Source organism: Tinamus guttatus, unplaced genomic scaffold (assembly GCF_059628265.1).
Source record: "Tinamus guttatus ecotype Peru unplaced genomic scaffold, ASM5962826v1 Tinamus_guttatus_pri_ptg000197l, whole genome shotgun sequence".
In the NCBI taxonomy this organism is placed as follows: Eukaryota; Metazoa; Chordata; class Aves; order Tinamiformes; family Tinamidae; genus Tinamus; species Tinamus guttatus.
Window position 1 is genome coordinate 4,284,606 of NW_028288731.1, and position 27,689 is coordinate 4,312,294.

The window sequence follows — 27,689 nt, forward strand, 5'->3', positions numbered from 1 at the left end:
TGCTTTTTTAGCTTGTGTATAAAGTCATCTCCCAACATAATTTTGGTAGAAGAGCTAGTGAGGCAGAGCACCTCAATAGAGACAATTATTCAAGACAAAGTGTTAATGATCTCAGGTCTGTAGGTGTCTTCTGGGAAAAGCGCTTTTTTGCTTCTAAGATAGGAAAGATAAAGCAAGCACTGACACTGGAGAAAAAGTTCTGATTTTAAGTATGAGCTAGTACTTGAATGCAAGCTGAGGCTGGTTTGTAATGTAATGAGAAATGTAATGTAATGAGAATGTAATTGTAATGAGAAATGATACCACCTTTGCAAGGAGTAGTTTCGGCAACAGGTTTAAAAAAACAACTTAAAGACTTGAACTTTCAGCTATGAAAATCTTATGTACGGCCCCATGAACATTATTTTCAGTAGACAAGCAAATTTATTACTGATTTGTCAGTTCAACTTCATTAGAACTGCTGTAAAGACTATAAATTCCGTCAGTGGCTGCAATGAAGAGTTGAACAAAACTGTACAGTTAGGAACACAGAATAATTAAAGTTGGGGTGGTTTTCTGAAGGTTATCTTGTCCTGCTCTTTCAGATTGCGCAGAACTCTTTTTTTTTTTTCTTTTTTTTTCCTCAAATTCTCTGGGATCCCATTACAGTGCTTAATCATCATCTCTTTTTTATTTATTTTAGCTTATGTCCTAATGAGAATTTTCAGATTGTCAGTTTTCTCTAGTCTTGTTTAGATCATCCTGGTAGGTAATTTAAGGACACCTGACCTCAGCTGACCTTATGTTTCAGAATAACAGTGAAAAATATAAACAAAAAAGGGATGTATCAGTACTTTCAAGTACTGATATTTTGTGTTTGCAGTCCTTTTTAGTAGCTTCAAATGTTGTCAAATTAAATGTAGTGAATCCTGTATTATACTCAAGAGTTATGAACTATTGTATTGTTTTACAAGGAATTAAAGTTGATCATGATACAAATGCATTTTAAAATGATTTTATACAATTAAATTTATTTTTAAATCTGCACATTAAAGGTATATCTAAAATATTGCTATAAAAGTTAAGGTTAAGACAAATTATGAGAATTTGGTGATTATTCGTGGCTGTTACTGTTGGTTTTGCATGTACAAGCAATGTCCATGTTGTGGTCTACTCAGTGCCAAGAAAAATGGCTGTTGGGAGAACCATTGGTAACTAAGTTCTACAGGAAATTCTGTGGTAAGTGTAAAGCCTGATAAATGCACCATGAAGAATTGATTTTTTGAGCCAATATTTCTAGAATAAGTGTTATAAGGGTTGCTAATAGCCTCACTTGTGTTTGAGATATCCATTATTGTAAGTTGTTTTTAATTATGAATTTCCATACTATTTTGTCAGACCAGACTTCCATAAGGATTTTATTACTATTCATAGCTGTGCTACAGTCAGACCCTTCCATGAATTTTTAACTTAGAAGAGTAAAGGCTCTCACAGGCCTGAAAAATGCTGAGTAAGACCATATAAAGTAAAATTCATGTAATGGGAACGTCATGGTGCCTGAAAAGGTGTTTAACTGTTTTGCTGTTCTCAGGCCAGTATGTTCCAACTCTGATAATAATCGAGTTTTTAATTGTGATTTGAGAATTGAATGGGGCATTGAAGCTATCCTTGGATATGCACAGACTGCCTAATTTTTTAAAAAATAAATTAAGACTGCAATTTTTTTTCCAGTGTGGGACCTTTTATGCTTCAGGAATATTGTGTTTTACCAGAATGGCTTGTGAAGAATTAGGAGTGAGAAAAGGATCTAACAAGAAAAGTTGAGGGGAATAAAGGGGTAGTGAGTTGTTTGTTCATTTATTTGAGAATGTTCAAAATTTTAGGAAAAATTCAAGGATTTTGGCTGAAGTACAGATAAAAGTGTTCAAATTACATATATCATTGTCCTGAAGACAAGAGTATTTGTCCAGTCTTACATATATTGTGTGTCATTTTTACATTACATATAAAACTTACTTGAAAGCAACAAACTAAACATACATTTTGTCAATAGCAATTAGCAGCAAAATAATTCAAAGCCATTGAATTTTTCCCCATATTTAAAAGGCTGATAATCTTCTTGTAAAGCTAAAATAAAGGCAACTGGATTGCAGAATGATCCTGTCTGAAACACACTGTACATCACAGTGCATCATTAAACCATTGGATACAAGCTGCTTTTTTTTTTCTTTTTTTTTTTTTAACCAATTTACAGGGAAATTAAAAGTGATTTGAGGATTCTAGCTAACACAATGTAAAAGCAGAAAGAATATTTGGATTTTTGTCAACTTGATGTTTTCTTTTCTTGACAGTGATTTGTTATCATCCAATTATGTGGAGATTCACTATGAAGATGGAAAGCAGAAATTTTCTAAGGTATTGTGCTGTGAATATGTAGCAGGATTGTGTGTCTGCAGGAACAGTACCAATACAATGCTTTTAAAAAAAGGTTTCTAAGACTTTTTAAAACACCAGAAACCTTTGTCCACATAGATAAGGTAACTCTGACCCGATGTAACCTGAGTAATAATGAAGAACAATGTGCAACATGCTGCACATTGAATGTGGAACAAAGAAAGCTTGGAGAGGTGGTGGTTTTATTTTCAGTGCTACCACCTAGTAGTGGCACTACTTCAGTATCGTGGAAATTCATCCAGACATTACCAGATCAGAATAAGGCTTTGTTTGGTTTTTTGAATTGCCTCTACAAAGAGGTTATCATCAGTATCATCTTCATTAATTATTTACCTGTGCTCAGCACAAAGTACAGTGGCAGAGATGATGAAATTTTAAGACAAACTTGCCATGACTTTTCTTTGCAAGAATTATGCAATTTTGAAACAAAATAGAGATCTGTGTGAAATCATTACCTCTGGAGCCATTACAAAACCTGTGTATTACTTGACACCTAATTACTTACATTTGTGAGACTAGCTCCTATACTGAATTCAGTGATATAGAATAGTGATCCAAAGACATAGATAAAAATTGTGCAAGATGCTTCAGCAGAGACTAAGGGAAGCAAATAAACTTTTGAATTGCTGTTGGTAGCCTAGTAGGCTCATAGGAAGATTATAAATCACATTTTCATGGAAGTGTGTTTTTTTTTTTTCCGTATTTGGTACAAATTTATTTGTAGTGATGTTTGTTATGAGTATTTGTTGTGAGCTTTTTACTTACTTTGTACATCACTATGAAGAGTGGAGGAAGGCAGATATTCAAATTACACTTATGCCTTCAGACCAAGGGAGGACTGTTTCTTGCCCAAGTATTAGATGTCTAATTGATTGTTTTGACTTTGTTATGGAAAAAACTCAGATAGAATGATGTATCACAAATTAGGTTGAAGTTAGGTGATTATATTGCAGTATAATTATTGCAATATACTGTTTTGTTTTCTTCCATTAAAAGAAGAAATTGCTTCATGCATCCGTATTAAGGATTTTTTTTCATCTCAGTAAGACTTAATACTCTGGAGAATGGGCAAAAATGCTAAATGAAGCAAGAAAAGAGTTCCTTCTGGCATTTAGACAAGCTCATGCAATTGTCAGCTGCAGCACAAGCATTGAGCACTGCGGTTGCTGAATCATGAATCTGACTGGAAATTTTTATTAGAATTTTAGACTCAGCAAATGGGCTACCTTTGCATGCTGCAGTAACTTGATCCAAACTTCCTAGGGGATGCTTTCTGAATCGATTGATTTAGAAACAGTAATGTAGCTCTTGAGGTCACACTAATCCAAAAAAGACTTCATTATAAGTTCAAAAAATATACACACACATTTCTGTAGATCAGATAAGAACTGTACCCTAAACTTTTACAATACCTTATAATCCTTTTTAGACTTGGATAAATAGTAGGTAATTTTGTTTCCTGATGCGATTATAAAGAAGTGAGACTGCATTTTCCACAAGGCATAGTAGTGTACTAGAAGAGTGAAAACACTGAATAAAAAACAATATTTTTTCACTCACATTAATCAATTTTCAGAAAACTGCTTGTGTGAGAAACATGATCACAATTTGATTGTTATAAAGCATTGCCATTATAATGCATTCTCATTGATAGGAGAGTAAATATGTAGCAATTGCTTTTTCCTTTATGCATGTATTTAATTATGGCCAATAGAGTCTATTAGAAATTTCGTTCAGAATCTGAATAGCTTGTTAAACAAGATGCAAAATGAAAATAATGCTGTACTTGGTTAGGTCTTTTACATCTTTGGTGGTTCCCTGAGTTAACATAATTGCACAAGCTATGGATCTAATATGGTTGTTAGAATTCAGATGATATAAGACATTTATCAGAATTAAGAATATTATGATGATGAGCAATATGTTTTCAAACAATATGTGAGAGTCCTTTCTCTTTAGGAAGTCAGCATTGTTTTTTTTTCTAAACATGTATAGCCTGAACAATTTGTTAATGTTGCTCCTGATGATTTCTGTTGATAGAAAACAAACCAGGTTATTCAGCTAAAAATGACATTTTGAAACTACAATTTTTTTTTTTTTTTAAGTTTCTCATGAAAGTATTTGACACGAGGAGTTCCTATATATGAGCAGCTGGTGGCTTGACTATGCAATTATTTCTGAATTTCTGATCTCAGTCATTTATATATTGTAGTCGACTATTAGGACTGTTCTCTAGAAGAGCCACTAGCCTCACCTATTAGCCTCTTTGGTGCAGAGACTTGCTGCCCCGTTCTGACTCTGTGAATTTTTTTATTTTCTACAGAATGGAACAGCTTCAGCAAGATTGAAAGAAGGTGCTCCCACACAGAATAGCTGATAGCTTTGGGGATAGAATGTATTTTTAGGAAGCTGGTAGATACCAATGATCTGGGAAATTATTTGGGAGTTGTGAAACCTTGGTTAAGTGCTGTGGTCATTACCCAGAGAGGGCAATTTTGATATAATAGCCTACATTATATATATATATATACACACACACACACACATAAAGGCACCACAACCCTGCTTTGTGAGGATCTCAGTCTTGTCACTCAGTGTTATGTGTGTTCTGATCCTTTAATTTAGCAGTCACTCTTTTCTCTGAAATTTTATCTGATAGTAGATGTTAGGTATTCTTTTCCCTTGATTTTAAGCAACATATATGACATCATAGTAATTTTGTTCTTGTGTTTTGTTTGTTTTTAACATTATTAGGGTGGAGAGCATTGTTACTATCATGGAAATATCAGAGGTATCAAGGACTCTAAAGCTGCTCTTTCAACTTGTAATGGGCTTCAGTAAGTACGCTTTCTATTTTTCAGACAAAACTATTAGTTGATTACTACTCCTCTTGGTGTTGTCTCTTAACGTGTGATGGACTGAAATTCTACATGCCCAGAGTTTTTCATGTTTTGAATTACCAGTGCCAGCCATACCAAACTAACCCATTTTTTTAGTGTCATCAGGATTAAGATTTTTGATACTGTCTCATGAAGCATTTGAATATGGTAAGTACTAACAAATACTTCACCAAGATGTCTGACTATAGCAGAATATAGATAAGAATTGTAGTTCAGCACTTGATGTTCAAGTATGACTACAACAGCCTGTTGAAAAAGCTATTTTTTTGTTATATCATGTAAGGAAGAATGTAAGGAAAGTTAATTTATATTTTGCATGCCAATTTCTCTCTCAGGACGGCCTCTCTCCAAGGTCAAATGTTTACTCTTTTTGATGTTTTACCATTACATTACCTTTAGCATTCAATATTAATTAATTACAAAATACCATGTCTATCACAAAATTAATTTTACATTTTAGCCGCATTTATTAGTAATATTTATATATAGGTTTTATTTTAGTATTGATCAGTTTTTCAGCCTTAAAGTTGGTTTCATCTCACCAAAAAGCATATACTAGAGTCAAATTCCTGTGATAATTCTGAATGTCTGTCTGCTGTTTCTCCATTTTCTAGTGGCATGTTTGAAGACAGTACTTACTTGTACTTGATAGAACCAATGAATTTGACCCACAGTGCAGTAAGTTTATTTCAATCTTTATTTTATTTGGTTTGAGAAAGAGATTACACAAGAAATAGCAAATAAAAGTATTAGAATAAATCAGTACCAGAGACATCTCATCAAGTATTTGTATGAAAAATATATTCTTTTAAAATACCTACTTGGCATTTATTTAAGACAAGAACTACGCACATATGAATGATTTAGAATTTTTCTCTGCTTTTGAAAATAAGTTTGATTGTGAGATTATGTTTCCATAGCAAGTGATTATGGCCTGGAAAAAAAGTGTGTATAAATTTGATTTGCTACTTAAAATCAAAGATATATATATATATATATATATGTATTCATAGAAGGGTGCTCTGGAAGTCATTTGATCAATCTCTCTCAAAAACGATGGTTCCAATTTTGATGTTATGTGAGATGCTATTTGATCTTCAGAATATCTGGGTATCCTGTAGGTTGTAGTTTTAAAGTCTATGGTCACCATATAGCTTAAATTATCCTACTCCAAGCACCTGAATATGCTGGGTCAGCATTTGGGACTGTTAACCATAATTATTTTGGTGCTTCATCTGAAGTGTATTATAATTTTACAGCTGTTCCTAAAATTTTGTCTGTTAATAGAATTGACTACATTTTGTAGACCATATGTAAAAGCAGGTGTTTCAACCTCTTGAATGGCTCCAAGATTTGAATGATTTTGAAAAAAAATGATTTTGCAGCATTGAGACAGGAAATTCTTAATGTTTTTATTCTGTCTGGTCTGTAGTACATTTTTTAGATACTGTAGAGCTGAACTTAAGAGTTCAGAGAAAGATCTATAAATTTTTTGACTCTTCATAGTTTTAAAGTAGACTAGATTAACATTTGGAAGAATCAGTATCATTTGAACAGTCAATTGTTGGTCCATAAATGATACTGTGGAAATGGTGCTTTGGAAAGTATTTCACCTTAAAAAGTCCCATGTTTCTCAATGTCCTCAGGAACAATATGTGCGATGTGGTAAGCTGTGTGTTGCATTTTGAGGCATTGCATCAAAATGTTATTTAAAACCATGGTATCCATATAGCAGGCAAAAGACTATTTGTCAAAACTGTGTTTTCTTGCATGATTGAACAGAAAACGAGGAGGTTCTCTTCAAGAAAAATAGAGTCTCTCTCAGTGTATTATTTCAGGAAAACTTGGAAGTAGAGAAAAAAAAGGCAGGTTATAAGCTATCCTTAAAATACAATACCCGTTATAAAAATGGCCATCTGTGAAACCTGATGAGGATTCAAACAGAAATTTGAACCATAAAAAGATGAGATGAATATTTTTTCTAAAACTGCTGAAGATCAAAATAATGTATCTGCAGAGAGCCCTCAGAGGCTCATCTTTGATTGTACTATGTGAGATAAAGATCTTGGTCGCATCTAATATCAATTTCAGCATGCGTTTTAGTCAGAATGATTAACTTTAAGTATGGTAGAGGCTATATATAAAGTGTATTTTTCACAGAAACACAGGGAATGTGCAATATTTTCCTTCAAAATATTAAATATTTCTCACAGGAGTTAGAGAACAATAGTGCCCTACCCTTGAGGAAAAAAAAATTGCTTCTTTGGTGTAGCTGTGCAGAAGTGGCTTTAAGGAAGAAAGGACAGGTGTATTATAGAGTAGATACCAAAATGTGATAATTTGGGGCATATGAGACTTCTGAAGAAAACATGCATTAAAAGTGTTCTCCCTTTTTCTTGGTCTGCTCAGGTTTCAAACCAGGAGAAAAAAAAGAAGTTATCTTCTTGCTTAGTTTCTTGCGTTCTGCGGCAATTAGGAAGCCACATTTCTGTGATGCGTATTAACCGTACATTAACTAACTGTATGTTAACTAACATTTCATCTGTCAGAGCAAGATTTTTGTCTAGCTATATAGCATCTGATTTACTGGAAAAAAAAGTTTTGCATTCTGTAACACTACGGATTTTAAAGGATTTTTTTAAAGTGATCTTAAAGACTCATGTTATATTTCTGTTTTGTAGGCCAGAGAATGGTCTGAAGCATAGATGCTCTGCGATTTTCTCAGAATTGCCAGCATTGCATTATTTTGACACTGTCAGACTGTCACTATAGCTGAGTGCATTCTGTGGAAAAATAATAAATATGGTGAAGCACTTCTTCAGTATTTTTAATATCTTGACCTTATTAAGAAAATGTCATATATTTTTCTTGCCAGGAAAGTAAAAGTAGACCACACATCATCCAGAGAACTTATGGAACATCAGCCTCTAAGCAGTTGCAAGATCTTGGTATGTTTTTGCTGATGTACTGAATTCTTACATACTGGAAATAATTGTATGTATAACTTGAACGATTTGCATATTAGGTTACCATAGTCTATATTCAATTCCTGATTATTTAGAAAAAAAAAAACAGGTAGTAAATTAAACTGAGTTTTCTTTTTTGCAATGTAATTTAGAAATTACAAGTGATTACAAGGGCAAGCGATGAAAGAGAACACCTATTCCAATCTCTACATCACCATGCATACTTTAATTCTAACTTTGGATCTCTAAATTACTTTTGATAAATTGCTTGACTAGTGATACTTTGCTCTGTGGATTTTAAAGAATGAACTGTTAAGTATCAAAGGTTATTCTAGTTTTGGTGAACTCAATCTACTTTTGATTTGGATAGCATACATCAGCAGTTTTAATTGAGGTAATGAAATCCTTAAATTCTACTTTCTACAGAAACTGGCTCTAGTTCTGAATGGCCCTTCCTATCTGAATTACAGTGGCTGAGGAGAAAGAGAAGAAAGAGAGCAGTGAGTAGAAGTGTGACCACTTATAAAAAAAAAAAAAATATATATATATCCTCACAGAATCCCAGAATGGTTGAGGTAGCAAGGTGCCTCTGGAGACCATCTAGTCTCCAACCCTTTTGGCTTAAACAGGGTCACCTAAGGCATGTTCAGGCAGCCTTTCTCCAGAGGCAGCTTCACAACTTCTCTGGGCAACCTGTTCCAGTGCTCTGTCACCCTTCCAGATAAGAAGTTTTTCCTTCTCTGTTAATAAATTTCATGAGGTTCCTCTCCACCTAAGTCTCCTGTCCAGGTCTCCGAATGGCAGCACAGCCCTCTGGTGCATCAGCTGCTCCTCCCAGATTTGTGTAGAAGTGGACAGGCCATATATCTGCACGTGCATACGTGTCAGAACTAGTGGAATGCACAAGTTCAAGAAGATATATTTCTACACTGAGTTGTACGATACACAGTAGGTTTTTGAGGCTGATCTATTTGTTGTAACTTCCCCCTTAAATCTATCATGAATAGTACGCTCAACCAAGAGCTTTTAGTGTTCCTTTGTGAAAATAAGAGAATTGGGGGCTTCTTCTGCATCAAACGAAAAAACTGACTCTAAAACTATTCCAAATGGTGTGTTTCAGATTCTTGGCCATCGTTGGTTTTCATAAATCACAAAGTTAGTGGAGCTATAATGATTTACCCTAGTTAAAGAGCTGACACAATTCTGACAGGTTTACCCCCTACGAAATATATATGACTAATCCTATTAAATGAATTGCAGTTATCTTTGAAAATTACTACAGCCTCTTTATTTCTCAAAATTTGTCTTCCATCCACCAGGCAACTCGTGGTGTCTTTGAAGAGATGAAATATCTGGAGCTCATGATAGTCAATGATCATAAAATGGCAAGTACATCAATTCACAGGCAATCTTCCTTTTGCTCAGAATTTGGAGGTTGGTGTGCATACAGCACCATGTCTCGTTAGCTTTTTTTGGCTCAAGTATTTTCTGTATCAGCAATTACTACCATTTCACTGTAAGACTCAGTATAGACCATGATGGTTAATAATGCTTAATGGTATCTGGCATTTTCTATTGCATTTAAATATTCAAAATATGTCTGAAACATTTTGATTTAATATACCCATAAACAACACAGTAATGCAATAAAGCTTTTCTGTCTGAAATACATACATTGTCATAATCTAAAATTGCATCTATTTTTAGAGGAATACAGAAGTCAAAACTTGTTACCCTGAGTTCAGTTTCACTAACTTAAAATTGAATGCAGCAAAGCATACTGAAAAAATTATGTCATTATTTTTCCTGGCTATTTCATGCTTATAGAAGCATGCTTATACAAACAAGATTCATAATGAAGTACAAGATAGTTCTATTTGGAAAAATGTTTGACATTTGTAATTAAAAAGTGTGTGTGGGGAGGATTTTTTTTCCTTTTGACCTGGAATTATAACGGGGAAAAAAAACCCAGATCAACTGACATGTTACTTAATTGTTACTGCTTTCACTAATTATGCCGAGTAAGGCAAAGCTATCAAAATGTCAGTGCGTTACCACTATAGAAAAGAAGTCAGAAGATCGAGGCCTAGACAATAATTTCTTGTAAACTTCCAGAACTATTTTAAAATCCTTTTTGAAAAAAAAAAAAGTTTTAGGCATAGTTTCAAAAGACATAGCTGGAACTGGGTAATATCTATTTGTTAAAGTCCTAGAACATGTATCCCCTGTGCTGTGATTTATTTTGGTGAATAGTTACATTTTTGTACAGTAATGGATGGTAGGACTGGTATTCTAAGCTTACAAGCTGAAGGGCTTTTCTGAAGTAATTCTTTTTTGAGTCTAATAGCTACATTTTAGTGACAGCCATATCTATTATGGAGAAATACACATTGTGGGTTTGAAAATTTTCTAGTGATTAAGAATGTTCTGCAACCCACAACGTATTAATAGCAACCTGAAACACGCTTCATTTTGAATTTGGTCTTGCCTTGTGTAACTTTTTAGGCATCAACATTTTTTTTCCTTTTCCAATCTCATTATGTTGATAAAACACTTTCTTTTTATTTTATGTGCAAGTAAAATCACCTTTTAAATTTATATAGATGTATGGTCTCCTTGAGTCTCTCATTCTAGTGCATATGTTCCCAAGTTTGTATGTTGTTTTTTTGGGCTCCTTGAAAATACTGAAGGAGGTTATTGAAGAGTCAGAAATAATTGGGATCAGAATAGGCTGAAATATCATGTGTTCATTCCAGGGCTGAACAGACAGGTAGACTTCTTCATTTCTGGGTTATAAATGATAGAAATGATTGTTTCACTTGCCTCCTGTGTTAGGGGCTTAAAGGATGATCAGCCATGTTGCTACATCTCAAGCTCTATTTGCTAGAACTTTAGGCCACAAACATGCAATGTTGCCAGGGACTCAAAAGTAGGTAATGATGCTTTTCAAGGAGTAAAATTGATACACAGAAAGTGTTCACAGTTAAGAGCTATCAAGCCAGAGTTTATTAAAGGTATTTTTAAGATTGTCTACCCAGCAGTAGAGGGCAGATTTCTCCTTTGACAAGATTCTGCATTGGAAGTGAGTATCTTAAACCTCTTTGGACATGTTCACAAAACTTTCATTTCTTGTAACACATAAGACACAGTTAAATTTATTGATCGTGTTCTTGTACTTTTTACAGACTTAGTCTTTGCAATTTCTGTTTTAGAAACCTTGCTTGAAGGCATGTCATGACATATCAGTATTGGTTTTAGTAAATAAATGTTGCTGAAAGCCAAGAACATTTTCTTTTCAACCGTATTATTTTAGTTTTCAAATTCTGGAAAAACATAAAACAAAAAGATAAAGCAAATCTTCCCCCTCCCTAATGATCCACTCCATTATTTTGTCCTTGTGTTCCCTGTTCTGAACAAACAGAATGCTGTGTGATATGGCAGTTATTTTAAGCGTATTTTAAAGCTCCACTAGCACTGCTGAAAGCACTTTGTTTTGAGCGTAGTTATAGAGATGGGGTTCCTGCAGACCTCTGTAGTAGGATTTTTTGATCTGTGCATATAGAGGTTAGAGACGATCATAGAATTTAACAATGAATAAGTATATATGTAAAAAAAACTTACCTTTCTGTATTCAGATGAATGAGCCTCAGCTAGTGTTAAAGAGTTTGAATTATACATGAAATGCCATGGAAAACTTGATTACTTGTCCAAAATTAACTGGAATTTAAAAGTTTTTCTTTTCTTTTTTTTTTTTTAGCCTAACAATTTGTTGGGGGTTTCATATCTCTTGAGATCCCTATTTTGACTTTCAGTTTGAGAAACTTAGGTTATTTTAGTTTTTAAATATAGATGTCTTTCAGTTTTGCTTTCACCTTGGATCTAAGCATAATCATGGAAACCAGGGAGTTTCTGTTTTGTCATTCTGGTTTAGGAGAGTAGTTAATCATATGACTAACTTCTTTGTGGATGTGAGGAGCTTTTTAGTTGCTCCTCAGGGAAGAGTCTGGACCCTCTTGTTTTTGAAGGCCTTACAGGGGATGCCATGTTTCAGAGTAAGAATAGCTGACACTTTTGTGGAACTTGGCAAGTTTGCTCATGAGATGATGAAATGTGTTGCTTTTAAGCAGCAGTTGAATCCTTCTTTTTAAGTTGTGAGTTCATACTCAGATATCATAGCAGCATCTTTGGCAAATTGGAACAGAGAGGACTTTGCAGAGCTGGATGCAGAAAAACACGTAGATGCTGTGTTGACGTGCGCAGCAAACAGAACTTGCAGTACAGCTCATCTAAATCTACGAAAATGGAAGAACTTTAAAATTAAGAGCATAAAAGATATCAAATGTAACTCTTTCAATATTCAAATGCACATTTAGCACCCCCTCTTTTTTTTCTGTTGGTATAACAGATACTACCAGGAACTGCTGTTCCTACACCAGAGGAAGTATAGCTTTGCCAAGAGCTGTAAACAGGACAAATGATAAAGGGGTTGTTTTCATGTCTTGTAGCCATGATATATGGCTAGCAGAGTTTGGTACTCATGTCATCAGGTTAAGTGACGCTTTAATGGGTACAACATCTTCTCAGTTTTCTTCAGTTCTTGTTTGTGGAATCTGCAGAAATCAATTTGCTTTTGATTTTCTTTTCAATATTTGAACCATGGTTGTAAATAGGATACTTCTTATAGCCGAGTGTTTTTTTGGTGATGTGAAAGATTTCTAGCAGCCATGGCAACCTTTATCTCACAGGGTTTCTTGAGCATAAAACATGTTGTAAAAATAAGGAATTGGTAGTAAATATTCAAGATCTCACTGTTTTCTATATTTTTCTCCTTCTAGTTCAAAAAGCATCGTTCTTCAAATGCATACACAAACAATTTTGCCAAGTCTGTAGTGAACCTTGTGGATGCTGTAAGTATCACTGTGACTTCTGAAAACTGTTTGAATGACATTATTTAGCAGCAAATTTAGAAAATTACTACAAAAACTAATCTATCTTTCTTTAACTATTCTTATTGTTTTTTCATCATGCTTTGCCGTGTGCTTTTGCACTCATGCATGTATGTGTAAACAGTTCCACCTCTCTTTTTAAATGCAGCATGAAAAATAGCACAAATTTCTGCCTTGTTATTCCCTTGTGTTCATAGGGAGTGGGCTGTATTTTTAACTGAAGTATTATCAGAAAAATTATATAGTCTTTCAGAGACTCCAAGTTTCTCTCATCCCGTTTTCCTCCTTCCCTTCCTGTTCACTTAAGTGTTCTTCTGAGCTAACAGAGGTAAAGGCTTATTGTGCAATTTCTGTACAACTTTTGTACAGAAAAAATGTACATGTACGTTCTCTAATTTTTCATTTTACTAGTTTTTCTTTTGTAGTTGTCAGTTTTCTTGTGTATGTCCTCAGTCTCCTTCAAAATAAGGCACATTAACATTCTTTTTTCCTTAAAAGTTTTCCTATGTTTATTGTCATCTTTCTATGCTGACTATTATACCATCAACTTTTCATAAGGATAATGCTGCCTTCAATATAAAAAAGCATGCCATCAAGTGCTAATTTATTCAGTATATTTAACTACTGGACCTGCAAGAAGATATTTTCAATTCAGGTTATGTATCATAAGTATAATTTGGAAAAAAAAGAGAATTAAAATCATATGTTTATGATGGTGACTTGTGGAGTCCTAGTAAACTGATATTTGTATGTTTTATGGATGAAGCAGCCAGTGGACTAATTATTGAATGTTTTTAGATCATAACTAAATATATTTAGTCAGTAAGTGTTCTTGGAGCTCTATATAATGCAGAGCATCTATGACAGATGAAGAATATCTCTTGTAGCTCTTCATTTTCTGAATATGTTAGTTAATAAAATTTTGCACTTTATGGCTTGACTTTATAGTGAGCTGCTGTTTTATCTCAGAAGCAGATCATGAACAAAATTAAAATGGATGTTTTACAGCTGTTTTCTAATCTTTTGGTGCCTATTCATCTACTTCTCCTGTGACATTAAAATTGATAAAAATGTTATTACTATTAATTTCCATCTCATGTTACTTTAGCAGCATGAAGTGATCATACTGTAAATGAATATCGGACTGTACATAATTAAGGTTTGGGTATATTGCGGAAACCTTAGAAGGTATAAATATAATCTTGGCTTAAGAATTGCCTGCGGCTTTTTCTTGTCTGTTGAGATCACAGTGTTTATCTATTTACTTTGCTGGGTTTTGTGCAAAACTCAGTGGTGAAATTATTTGATGTGAGAGTCAGAGAAAGGGATAGCTCTAAAAAAGAGCAGCGAGTTATTTGGCCCTCTAAAACATAAAATTCAAGGTGATCAGAGCAGTAACTTTAGGAGGTGCAAGGCACACAGCTAACTGTTTCCCCGTGTTTCCCTCCTGCTTTATCCCTCTTGTCCTTCCGCTTTACTCTTACTGGCTAACTGTGCATGTTTGACCCAGTGTTCTACTCCTGTGCCTGTCCTGTCTCTGCCCTCAGATATACAAGGAACAGCTGAACACCAGGGTGGTTCTCGTGGCTGTGGAAACCTGGACAGAGAGAGATCGAATTAATATTCACCCTGACCCTCTGCAGATGCTGCATGATTTCTCCAAATACCGCCAGCACTACATCAAACAGCATGCTGATGCTGTCCACCTGCTCTCGTATGTAGCATTAACAGTGATTTTGAACATTGTAGTTAAATATACTTCCACATCTACTGCTTTTGTTTACTTGTCTCTTCCTGTTTGCTGTTTTACTCAATTACCCTCTCTACATCAGTCAACATCTGCCTTCCTTAGCGACTTTGATATTTATTTTCACGTGTTAGTCTGTTTTACAGGTGCACAGAGATTTGTGATACAATGAAATTTTAATGTCTTTGCAAGTGGGAGACAGTGTTCACATATTTAAAGTGTAATCCAACAAGCTCTTAAGGATACTTAGTTTTGTTAACAAACTTTCTAATATACTGCTTTACCGGTAAAAAGCAGGAGGGGGCAGAGCTGACACTGGTATGTATTTCCACAAGAGCATTGCAGTTATGCAGCTAGTGGGACATTTAGTAATAGAAGTTCTCCTTCCTTAGAGGGGTATTGAATTGTTTTGTGAGCCACTAGGTATGTTGGGGAAAATTGCAGTTGTGTCACTGGACTGAGCATTTTTTCTGCTGCACTGTGAGGACAGAAGAGGAAAACAGTGTTCCTCTCTGCAGCATAAAGATCTGAAGCCTTCTCCCAGCAGTTTGCACCGCTGTGGAGAGTGGAATCAAAATCTCTTCCGTTTAGTTCTGCTAGCATTAGCCTTCTGCATAGGACGCTAAAGTTAGGAGAGAAGAAACGAAAAGCTTCTCCAGCCCCTGCTATAATTGCACTGCCTTAAATCAGGGATTACAACACAATGTTAATTGCATCTTGGTGTCCAGTGTCAATTTGCTATATTTTCTTTATTTTTTTTCCATAAGGAATGTGACATTTCATTACAAAAGGAGCAGCTTAAGTTACTTTGGAGGGGTTTGTTCTGTGACCAGAGGAGTAGGAGTGAATGAGGTAATTCTTTTCACTACTAAAATGAAATAAAGTAGGAACTGTATTTTATAGCCTCAATGTTTATATATATTTCAGTGTTCATGGCTTTAAAGATAACTTTAAACATCACTATCATACTGAAAAGTTAAAGTTGTTACAACCCAAACTTCATATGTCATCTTTAAACTACCTCCTCCATACTTTACTTGTTAAAAAGTATTCCTTCGTTCTGCATTACACTTTCATTAGAATTTTAATTGTTTTTCAGTATGCCTGACAGAAATTTAGACCAAAAATTTCAGACTTGAATATTTGAAATGTATCATTGAAATTCCTTTTGGGTCTTTTCAGTGCAAGAGGATGGATCTTTTAAGGTGTTAAAGATGTGTCATTCTCTCTCTTTTTTTTAATGTTAAAACTAGAAAAAATATAGATTTTTTTCAGCCCTGTTGAAAATGTGTAATGAAAGCTCTTTTTAGGAGTTAAGTGTTCTTATAGTATATATTAAACAAATCAACCAGTGTAGATGGATTCATTCAGAATAAGATGGGCACATTTCTTCCTTTAAATATTTCCTTGTGGTTCTTTTCTTATAAGCACACAAAATTGTGGTTGGCTGGACAAAATTATTTGGAAGTAGTGCATGCATTTGTAAGCCAAACCGAGCTAGTGTAGTATTCATTGATAACTCTCTCTCTCTCCTTGCCTTTCTCCCCGCTGTTTTTAATTGCTGTCCTCTTGAAATGCAGTATGGCCTCCCTTTGGCCATGGCACAGGAATTGGCACAAAGTCTCGCCCAGAACCTTGGAATACAGTGGGAGCCAGCAGCCCGGAAACCGAGTATGTACATGGGCGTGGAGTCTTTTGTCTTCTTCTTTGGCTAGACATTGAAACTATTCCTTTGCCATAGTTGAAATAGACACCAAACTATCTGCAAAATGCAGAGCAAGAAATGCCGCTTTGAGATATATTAAAAAAAAAGTACTAGAATTTGAGTTTAACCAAAGAGCGAGCCATCAATTTATGGTTTTGTGATGATTTCTGATGTTCTGAGTCAGGAGGTTAGATTTATAAATGATATATTCAAAGGTATAATGCAGAAATGTCATTAATTTAGCTCAGAATTCTTTATCTATTTTAAGAGAATCTATAATGTAGATCACTGACCTCACTTTACTAAGTTTAAAAAAAACAGCAATAAGAACATAATTTGTGTTTAAAGAAATAGCTAGAAGCTGTAAGGTACAGAGTGACATTAGCTTTACTTGTATCTTGCTACTTCAGAAAATTGGGTTGACATAGCCTTAACCCGGGGTGTAGGTATAAAACTGCTTCAGAAGCCCTTTATTGGGCTAAACAAAATCAGTGCTTGTTCTCCCATTAACATTTTATAAGGAAATCAGCAACTTTGTCCTTTTGCTTCTTCCATAAAAATATGAATGGCAACACTGACTTTATCCCACTCACTGAAGAGATCTATTAATTAGAAATCAGTGTAGAAAGCCTGAGGAAATGTTGTTTTATAAAGCTTCAGAACTCTAAAAACTTGGAAATTGCTGAAGTATTTTTTGTACCGCTGATTTCAGTTTATGGGTAAAAGAAAGTTCACATAATTTGGAAATCAGCCTTTTTTTTTTTCAGTTGTAGCTATGGGTTGTTAAAATGCTCCATTAGTTTCCTTATTTTTTGCCTTATATAGGGAAAGATTAACGAATCACCCAGGTAGAGAAATAGTCATATGAATAATTTGTGAATGCTTGTTATTGTAAAACAGTAGGGGTTTGCTAACTGTACTACATAACCAAGATATAGAATCTTTCTTTAAGATATTCCATGTTTTAATAAATGTGTTTTTAGGAGTAGTTCATAACTGCTATTTTACTGACCATAAGATATTGAACATTTATTTTTGTTTTATGAATTTGGTCACTGTTGACTTGAATGCTATAGCTGTAAGCAAGCTGTAAATCCCCTTTCACTCAACTGCCTTTTTTTAATGCCTGCTTGATAAGCTGATTTACATATTACTATTAAGAATCTAATGCCACGGGGGAAAAATGTGGCCTGTGCAGTAATAATTCTCCTTCAGGGTGTTCTGTAGCCAGTTTAAGGAGAAAGGCATGTCACAGAGGGGATAGGAACATTTAAAATCTGTCTTTGGCCTTCTATCCTGCCTGAAACTTGAGTCAAAACATGCCAGCATGACATTCATTGAAAGTGTATTAGCATCCCTTCAAGTGGACCCTGTTCATTTTGGGGATGGATGCTATACAGGCAAGCAGCTGTATAACCTGTGTATAATTAGTTAAGGTCCATTTTATAGCAATTACTTTATAACTATTGTAAGCATATTTATAACTGCTTTCCTTTTCTGTTGCGTTTTGGTCTTGTCTGAGAAGAGTGTGACTGCACTGAATCCTGGGGCGGTTGCATCATGGAGGAAACAGGGTATGTCATAACCCTCAGTAATTTGAGGACTGTCAAATGAGTTAATAGTTTACATTATGGTACAAATATTTATATATTGGATTCTGTCCATCTGGTTTAGTACTATTAAGTGAAAACCTAAGGGTGATTGGAACAACACAAATCACAACAACACAATTCTTGATTTCAGCAAGTACCCCCTCCACTCTTCCCATTTTATGAAGATATTCACACAGTGAATGTACACTGCAGTGTTATCCCTAATGCAAAAAACAAAGAACATTTTCATGGTTATACTTTTTATATACAGCTGATAAATATTATAATACAATTTTGGAAAGTGGTATTTCCATTTCCCTTCCAGTTTTCAATTAATATTTTTACCATTGACCTCAATGTACAAATTTTGTGTGGACGTTCGCATCGGCTCTCTCTACTTCCATTCCAGTGAATAGAACAGGAAAGCTGAATTCTTTCATGATTTCAGCAAGTGTTCTCAATCTTTGGTTAAGTGGTCACTGAATTCTGAGGGTGAAACAGATCTTTATGGAAGCAGATGTGGTTTCCTTGCCTTCTGCCCACATATGTTGCCAAAGATTCTTTTCTCCACCATAAGCTTAGTAGCAGTCAAACAAATCTAATGTTAGAAACTGTCAGGAAGGAATAGAAAATAAAATGTAGAACATTGTTATGGCACTGATTGCCTGCACCTATAATAGCATGAGTAGTTCTGGTTCCCAAATCTCAAAACAAGCCTAATAAAATTGGAAAACCTAAATAAAATGTCAAAAACATTCCTTAAAGGCATTGAAAGGCATTCTATGTGACAATGACAAATAAAATGAGGTTTCATCAGGCTGGGAGAAAGAGTGCTAAGAAGGGAATATGAGAGAAAGCTGTAACATCACAAACAGCATAGGAAATGATCTTTGCCTCTTCTTATAAGAACTAGGGAAACATGAAAATAGCAAATAGGTGGCAGAACAAAGACGATTAAATTGTTCTACCAATCTGTAATAAACTGCAAAACTCCTTGCTTTGCCATCTTGTAGATATTTAAAGAGACTGGACAAAGTCATGGAAGAAAAATACAATGAAGACTTAAATAAAGCAGAATAAGGCTTCCTGAGAAAGTGCTTGAGATGAAAATTGTTGGAAGTGGGAAGAATATTCTGCAAGTAGTAATGCAGTGCTCTGTTCCTTGCTTTTTTTTCCAGGCTATATTTTCTGGACCAAAGTCAGAGAAGGGATTTGAGCAAAATGTATTTGTAGTCTGACACTGTATTGTTTTTTATGGTTGCAAATACTTTTAGATTAAAAATTAACCCTATCAACAGATGCTTGAGCAGTTCTGAAACCCTGTCATGCAATCGAGGATTTGGAATGTAATCCATCATTTAAACTGAAGCTGCAGCAAAAGTAGACCAAATAAAACACTGGATTATACAATCAAGAAGTTACACGGCAACTGTTATGATAGTGTATTTCACATACACTAGAAGGATTAAAAGACTACAAGTTCACTACATCATAGATTCGTATAGCAAAAAATGCAGAATCTTTTAAAAGTTTTTTGTTTGTTTTGCTTTTATTTTTGAGATAAAGACTGAACTGACATTCTATTGTGCATAGTTGTAAGAAATGGGGATTTATAGTGTTAGAAAAGTGTTGTGACCCTTTCCTCTCCCCCTTCTAGTAACCATTGATGTTTCAAGGTATTTACTCAGCTGATTCTTTGCCATTTTAGGGTTTACCATTCCAGGAAATTCTCCAAGTGCAGCATTGCAGAATACAAAGAATTTTTGCTTCGTGGGGGAGGTGCCTGTCTTTTTAACAGGCCAACAAAGGTAATAAAAGTGTTGGCAGTGATGTCCTTTGCATGCATTATAATGAAAATCAGTTCACTAACTCCTGTCTGATTTATTCAAATATCTGTGTGGGAATTATAGATTTTCTTGAGGTTATTTGTAATTAGTTGAATGTTCTTTCCCAGGCAGAGTAATAACAGTTTAAAATAATCTTAAGAGGAGTCACGTGACTTGCTTTCCATCAATTCTTCAGGCTCAAATAATGGCAAATCTTGTAGTTTGATTCACACTGCTAGACACAGCTCCACTCATCATGGTTATACTGCTTATTAAGCTGGAAGTAGTGCAAAATAAATCCAGAAGAGAAGTCATGGCAAATGTTCCATGGCCACTCAATTCTTGGACTTTGTCTATGAGGATATTGAGAAAAATGCAAGTTATCATTAGAAAGCAATAACTAGCTTCATATAAAATTTGGCAGTATGTGTTTATTAACCAACTTAATGTTGTATCAATAATAAGCTTTGTAATTTTTGCTTTTTCCTTCTACCATCCACTGCATTCTCTTTCTTCATTTTAACTTACATGTTTTTCTAACTAAGGCAGTAGTAGCGTGGCATCCTTATAAGGCTAATTACTGTAAAAATATTCCATGTGGCTCTTCTTGCAAAGTAAGAGCAATTCAAGGTGTTAATATCCTATCTATTCTACCAAATTTGATGTCCTTGCGGAAAGTAGTGCCATGAGACTGTTAAGTTGTTCTGTTTACTGTGTCCCTTGAGAGATCCCCACCTTACAAAATGGACTAAAAAATTCTGCTTATTACTGTACTTTTTAATCTTTTCCCAGACTAGGCTATTTATAATTTCTGCTTGTATACATTACTGCAAAAAAAAAAAAAAAAGTAGCGCAAAAAAAAAAAAGAGAGAAGGTTTGATTTTATGTCATTAAAATGGCACATGATGGTGGTTATCTAGCAAGCATGGTGATGGTTATCTAGCAAGGTAGAGTGAATGTGTTGCCAAATGGACTGCATGCAGAATGAAAATCTGGTTGATTTCTGCAAAAGTGTTCCTCAGAAAATGACTGAATTACATCTATATGTCTGTTATTTGTGCTAGTGTTTCATATCTTTGAAATTCAAGGACTGTTTATCCTTTTCATTTGCTTTTGTTAAACGTGTTTAAAATCCCCCCTTTTTATTTTTGATGGCTAGAAGGTAAGTTATGAAATAGTGTATTTAGCAGTTAGGTAAACAAAAGCACTTGTGTTACACAGTCATCTTAATCCTATTTTTAATTAAAACCTTTTAATTAGACTCTGACAGGTATGAATGTTTGAAAGTTCCTGCACCATCTGCTAGTGCTATAGGAGTTCCTTTTTTGTTGTTTTTTGTTTTGATGTTTGGAGTTTCAAGCCTTGGATGTTTTCCCCCTTCTGTTTCTCTGGTCGGCCCCTTCCAGCTGTCTTAACAGCTACAGGTCAGATAATTGACTCTGCTTGATGGAGAAGTGAACTTCAGGCTCAGAATAAGAGATCTTGTTCACACATGTGCGCGCGCGCGCACACACACACACACGTTTGTGTGTGTGTGTGTATAAATAAAAGAATAGTAACAAGTGATGAGAGAGCTAAAATGAAGGCTTTTTTGAATCATGTTGACAGTGCTAGTGAAGAAGAGTGCATGTGGGTATTGCCTCACTGTCATTTTGCACTCCAGACTGCCGTTAATGTTGACTACCTATGGAGTTTTTGTGATTAAAGGAAAATATTTTCTCTCTTTTTCTTTACTATTACTATTGTTTCTCTACCATTGTTTCTCTTTGTTCTTTTCAAAAGTATCCAAGAAGAATTTCCTCCAAGCTTAAAAGTTTTATATATTGTTTTTTTAAGTATTACATTTCATATATTTATAATTTTTCAACAGCTATACTGGAATTAAGCCCTTGCAGAAGGAACCACATGTTTACTCACATCGCACAGGCATCAAGCTGCATATTTATCTGATCTCACTTTTGCTTGTGCTTTCCACATTATTCAAGTCATGACTGTTTCTGTAGCTAATAACCCAGTTGACTTGGACTTTATTCTTCAGTGGTTTTAGAATTTTTTGAACTGTTTTGGACTGGTTTTGAACTGTTGTCAAAGGCAGATGAGAATTTTGCAAAATTATTTCTGTGATAGGTGGAAAAATCATCCTTTTTTTTTTTTTTTTTAATAAGGATAAGACGCACAGAACTTCCTTTAGGTAATGTTTCATACTGTTACGTATTTTCATGTGCAAATATGTTACACTGGAATAGGCAGTAACTAACTGCCTATGATGCCAGTATAGATGCCTGTGTACATCCAGGGATCATATTACCAACTGTTTTCTTCAGAGAAATATTTAAAAAAGGGGAATATGTAGAATGAAACCAAGTTCAAATGTTACAACTTTGAGGATTTTATTTATTTATTTATTTTCTGAGATCAATATTTTCCCAAATAGGGTTGGGAATCACATAATTTAGCTGAGCATGTTTTATGTCTGTAGAGTTTCAACTAGGTGAACTTAAACCTTGCTGAATTCTCTGTCACAGCACCAAGGGATATGCAAGGGACAGCAGGAGGCTGACTCCAGTAGCGTTGCAGAGATGGGCTGTGCATGAAAAAGAAAGTCGGCTCATACTGTTTATATTCTTAATTTGGTGGGTGTTTCTTTTTGCTTTCAGCTATTTGAAACTACTGAGTGTGGAAATGGGTACGTAGAAGCAGGAGAAGAATGTGACTGCGGTTTCCGAATGGCAAGTAAAGACTCCTTGTGTATTATTCTATGGGTCTTTCTCAAAAAATTTGATAAACTATATGATAGATGAAGGAGGAAAGAGGGTTATGGCAATAACCTTTTTTGCCTTTGTTACAGAGCAGCGTGGTCAGAAGGCTGTGTTTTTTTACAGTGAGAATGAGTGTGAAAACAGAGCGTGTCCTCAGAACAGGTTCCTTTCGTGCTGGTGGAAGGATGTAGCTGTCTCCAGCATTTTTTGAGGCACTCTGTAGAAGCAGTCACCCCTTTTCTAGACTGCGCTTTGGAGATATGTGCCTATGTTCAGAGAACCTGTTTTCTTCTTTGTAGAAATATTCCAAGGTTTTTTTTCTGCAGAAAATTGCCCCTCGGGCTTGAATCCTTGTTTGACTCTTTAAATAGAATCACGTATACAATGTTCATAAACTTTCTTCTGCATTTCATGCTATTTGACAAAACATGTGCATTGGTGCGGGCTACTCCAGCCCTATATGAGGCCTCAGAAGATGTGAACTCTCTTGTTGCTGTAGCGTGTGTCACTGCTTTCCCTTTAGTTTATATTTCAGCAGTGAAAAGGGTTCTTTCAGCTGATAATTTCTAGTCCTCAGTGCTGAACTGAATTTTTCGTTCTACCAAATCCCTTAATTTATTTTCTTCAGGAATGCTACGCAGACTGTTGTAAGAAGTGCTCCCTTTCTAACGGAGCTCACTGCAGTGATGGACCCTGCTGTAACACAACATGTCTCGTGAGTGTTGTTTGGAAGGGGTCTTGTGGCCCTCTCCAGCTGTCCATGGAGCTCATGTATACCCTGTTGTAGTTAGTGTGCTTCATGTAGAATGGTCTTAAATAAACTGAGACTGTGTTATTGCAAATAATTATGCGACTGCTACCTGGAATATAAAGATAATAAATGATTGGATTAGGTATGTATTCCTGCAGAAAATGGCTCTTGTATCTGTGTTATTGTTGATGAATAATGTTATACTGTAGTTCTCTTCTCAAGTGTAACAGCTTTTTAAATATTGAAGATGGGGAGAAAAAGCCCTTAAATTTTGAAAATATTGTATACTTCAGTTTTAACCTTTTAAAGACTAGAAGCTGAAATGTTGCTAATCACTTGAAATAACTGTTGAGAGTATTTTGTTCTGTTGTTAGACAGACAAAAAAGCCAAATATATGTGTGAAGAGTATTTACCAAGTCTTACCATGGGGAGTTAGTCCAAACAGGAGCCTTGAATTTAGCTTTCACATCATCTTTATCCTCCTGAACTATTTTCCTCGTTTTCCAGTTTTTCCCACGAGGCTACGACTGCCGATATGCAGTGAATGAATGTGACATTGGAGAAATCTGCCCCGGGGATTCCGGCCAGGTATGTGTGCGGAAGCTTTATAGTAGAGTATACTGTGTATAGTATAGCTCTGCTTATACTGTTGAAACTTGTTAGCACTCATTTTATGTCAAATTAAGAAAAAAGATCCAGCCGACTAACTGCACTGTCATATTCCTGCCAGTAACTGTGGAGATTTATTACAGGAATGCAGTACAGCAGAGGACAGCAAATGGGTCCCAGCCGTAGTTGTCAAACACTCTGCTATGAAGCATGTTTGTGTTGTCCTATATCTTGCCTCACCTCAACTTCCATTAAAAGTATGGAGTAAAGTTAGAATAAAAGCTGTTTTTTCATGGCTAATGTGTAGGATAGCATTTAGGAAAGGATACTTTTTTTTTCATTCTTTATTAATTGCTGTAAAGAGTTCTGAAGTAATTATAATAAAACAACCACCTAAAGGCCTTGAAATTTATATTATCTACTTGTGCATTATATTTCTCTTCTAAAACCTGAGCATTCCATACGTGATCTTTTAATGCATTATTACTGTATACCCAATTACAAATATATACTTTTTTTTTTTCCCAGTGTCCACCAAATCTTCATAAACAAGATGGATATGCCTGTGATTCTAATCAGGTATGTAATGCTTTAAAATCACTGTGCGTCAGCAGACAGGAGCTGTGGGTTTTTTGTTTGTTTGTGCTTTCTTCATGAATTTGGTCTTTCAGATGTGGATGGGGTTTATGCTTTGTGCACTCTATGAATAGTAAAAATTTCTGTTTATAAAAAAATGCTTGGTGTGTTAAATTTTACAGGTGATCTTTTATTGTCCTGCATGTTAATAAGCTCTTTACAGCTTTTTAAGTGAGAAGTGTAAAGCAACTGCTGAAATTTAAGTAAGTATTAGATACCAAATACTTGAGAATCTTGGCCAGGAAGGCATATGTCGAGGGAGAGGGAAGAAAAGGAACAGTGTTTGGATTTCCTTGTTAACATGTTCTGTTTTGTTTAGGGCCGTTGCTATAATGGAGAATGCAAGACAAGAGATAATCAGTGCAAATATATCTGGGGATCTAGTAGGTTGAATTTAACTATTTTAAATATATTTTATATCCAGTTCATTCTCTCCTTTATTTTATGTATTTAGGTGGTTGTATTTTTATTGTCTTATTTTTTTGTTCTTGCTACTTTCAGTTGAAACTGTCTCCTCAGTGGAATAGAGAAGTAAGAAACAGTAGAAACTGTAACTTGATTGCCAAGTGAAATCTCATGTTGTAAATATATAAAATATTGATGACTCTGAGTTAATGTGACTGGAAAAAATATTTTCAGGATTTTTTTTCTTAAAGTTCAAAACAGAAAGGTGAGGGTTTTTTGTTTATTTCCTTATGCCAGGTGTGGTTCATGATACAGCTGTCCTGCCTAGCTTCACTTTTCTTAATTTATTCTTTATCTAGGGAAAAAAAGAACCTCTGTTTTAATCCCAGGTCTAGTTTAGCACATTAATATGACACAGTACAAATTTAAGCCCAGATGTGTGCAGTAAAATACAAGTATGTTTGTGATGAATTTTGCTTACAGCTGAGAAGAAATAATTGTTTTCGGTAATGACTTAAGGTAGTGCAGGAGATTTGAACTTCCAGCATGCCCTTCCTGTATGTTAACACGTAGTGTTTCCACATGTGCTTTTCCTAAAGCATGTAATAAAGCCACATATAATGGCAGCTGCTGCCTATTTGTGAGGGATGGATTTTGGATTTTTGGATTTTTGTGATAACCCTCGTTTGGGGGCTGGTATTTTACCATATATTCTCTTATGTTACATAATTATTTTCCCCATCCCATTTTATATTTGTCTTTGTATTTTGTTGCTTTTATTTGAGCTATGCATTGGCATCTTACACTTAGATGTTGTTAATATTAAAAGGAATAGAAGTTTTTGTTAACTAATTTCTTTGCATCTAAAACGACATAATGTTATAAATTGTCTGGATTTTCTTCTGTACAATCATTTTCCAGAAACCAAACTTATTTACCATTAACATTTCATCTTGCTCTATATATTTCAGGTGCTTTTCTTCATTTATTTATCTTAATTAATCTTTTGAAAACAGAAATTGGATTGTTAGTAAAGAATTATGGCTTAAATTCATCAGTTTGGAAAGTCACCGTGTGCTCCTTTTTAGGAGCAGAAATCAGTCTGACTCTTCAACTTGTGAGCTCCTTAAAAGATAAATAAATCCCTATGTTAATGTCAGAAAGGTGCTCATGATATATGCCATATATCTCCTAAAGTGCGGGAATAATTGTAGTGAAGGGAACTAGATTGAATCTATGGGCAGCTGTTACAAATGTGAACAGAATTAGACCAGAGATATATTCAAATGGAGACTATGTCACTGTCACTATAGAGACTGTTTTTACAAAAGTCTAAAACAAACATTGAACAGCAGGGATTATCTTTGAAAAGCCATGTGCTGGTACCAACAGATCAACCTGCTTTGGTTCTCACTGTAGTCACGGGAAAATACAATTTGTATAGACAGATTTGTGATCAGATTTAAAATTTTTGCGTTAAAACATATAAAGAATTGCTGGGGGAAGGGAAAAGAGTTTTTGTTGCTCTGGTGTCATCAGTGGATAGTACGTTCCTCTTTCCTTTTTTCTTCTTCAGAGTCTTCAGGATCTGACAAATTTTGTTATGAGAAGCTTAATACAGAAGGCACAAAAAAAGGAAACTGTGGGAAGGATGGAGACCGATGGATTCAGTGTAGTAAACAGTAAGATCACCTTGGTATTGATAATTTCTCTAGAGATTAGTATGGTGTAATAATTCCTACTTTTTTCATTAACATTTCAACAGTTTGTTCTTCCTTACCTCACAAGGCTGACAACTCAAAAATGTTCTGTAGCTCTGAGAAATCCATCTGCTGCTCAGCAGTGCAGCTCTAAAGAACTTCACACACCTGAGTTTTCAAACAGATGCACTGCTAGTTTTGTGCTTTCAGAGGAGCTGGGGATGGGGCAGCATAAAGTCACAAAGTTCCTAATGTTCAGGGACCTCAGATTTTGTGTTACGCATTTGCACACTATTTTTGCCTGCAGGAACCGCTCTGGAATTGATTGGTATCTGATTGTGCTATTTCAAGTTTCTTCCAAACTTTATCTAGGCCAGAGGGGAGCCATCTCTGACCTTAGGAGACATTTGGGTGCTAAAGACAAAATGGCTGATTCATTGCATATGATCATGACTGGATGAAAATTGGATTAAATTTCCTTTTTGTGTCAGCGATCATTCATGAATAGACTCAAATTTCTTTTGATTTATTTATTTATGGGTTTTAATTTTGTAGTATGCATGGAAAAAATGAAGTCTCTGCATGTTTTTCTTCTTCAACTATTCAATGTTTATCGAAAAGGCATTTATTTTGTTTGGATATTATGTGATGAAATTTTAAGATAGGATCATAAGTAAATTTTTAATGGATATTCTTTGTATTCATATGAAGAA

The 27,689-nt window shown here is 34.9% G+C and overlaps 1 protein-coding gene across 1 annotated transcript in view; it reads left to right on the forward strand.

Moving 5' to 3' along the window:
- Nucleotides 1-27,689, forward strand: part of ADAM23 (ADAM metallopeptidase domain 23) — a 52,955-nt gene that overhangs the window by 12,560 nt on the left and 12,706 nt on the right. Inside the window, exons 4-21 of the mRNA XM_088523743.1 lie at nucleotides 2,331-2,394; nucleotides 5,188-5,270; nucleotides 5,948-6,011; nucleotides 8,209-8,281; nucleotides 8,726-8,799; nucleotides 9,619-9,684; nucleotides 13,135-13,206; nucleotides 14,793-14,959; nucleotides 15,760-15,844; nucleotides 16,573-16,663; nucleotides 18,223-18,271; nucleotides 19,998-20,097; nucleotides 22,773-22,844; nucleotides 23,503-23,589; nucleotides 24,134-24,214; nucleotides 24,764-24,814; nucleotides 25,191-25,254; nucleotides 26,853-26,958. Of these exons, the coding sequence (XP_088379869.1) occupies nucleotides 2,331-2,394; nucleotides 5,188-5,270; nucleotides 5,948-6,011; nucleotides 8,209-8,281; nucleotides 8,726-8,799; nucleotides 9,619-9,684; nucleotides 13,135-13,206; nucleotides 14,793-14,959; nucleotides 15,760-15,844; nucleotides 16,573-16,663; nucleotides 18,223-18,271; nucleotides 19,998-20,097; nucleotides 22,773-22,844; nucleotides 23,503-23,589; nucleotides 24,134-24,214; nucleotides 24,764-24,814; nucleotides 25,191-25,254; nucleotides 26,853-26,958 (1,449 nt within the window). The remainder of the gene's footprint in view (nucleotides 1-2,330; nucleotides 2,395-5,187; nucleotides 5,271-5,947; nucleotides 6,012-8,208; nucleotides 8,282-8,725; nucleotides 8,800-9,618; nucleotides 9,685-13,134; nucleotides 13,207-14,792; nucleotides 14,960-15,759; nucleotides 15,845-16,572; nucleotides 16,664-18,222; nucleotides 18,272-19,997; nucleotides 20,098-22,772; nucleotides 22,845-23,502; nucleotides 23,590-24,133; nucleotides 24,215-24,763; nucleotides 24,815-25,190; nucleotides 25,255-26,852; nucleotides 26,959-27,689) is intronic.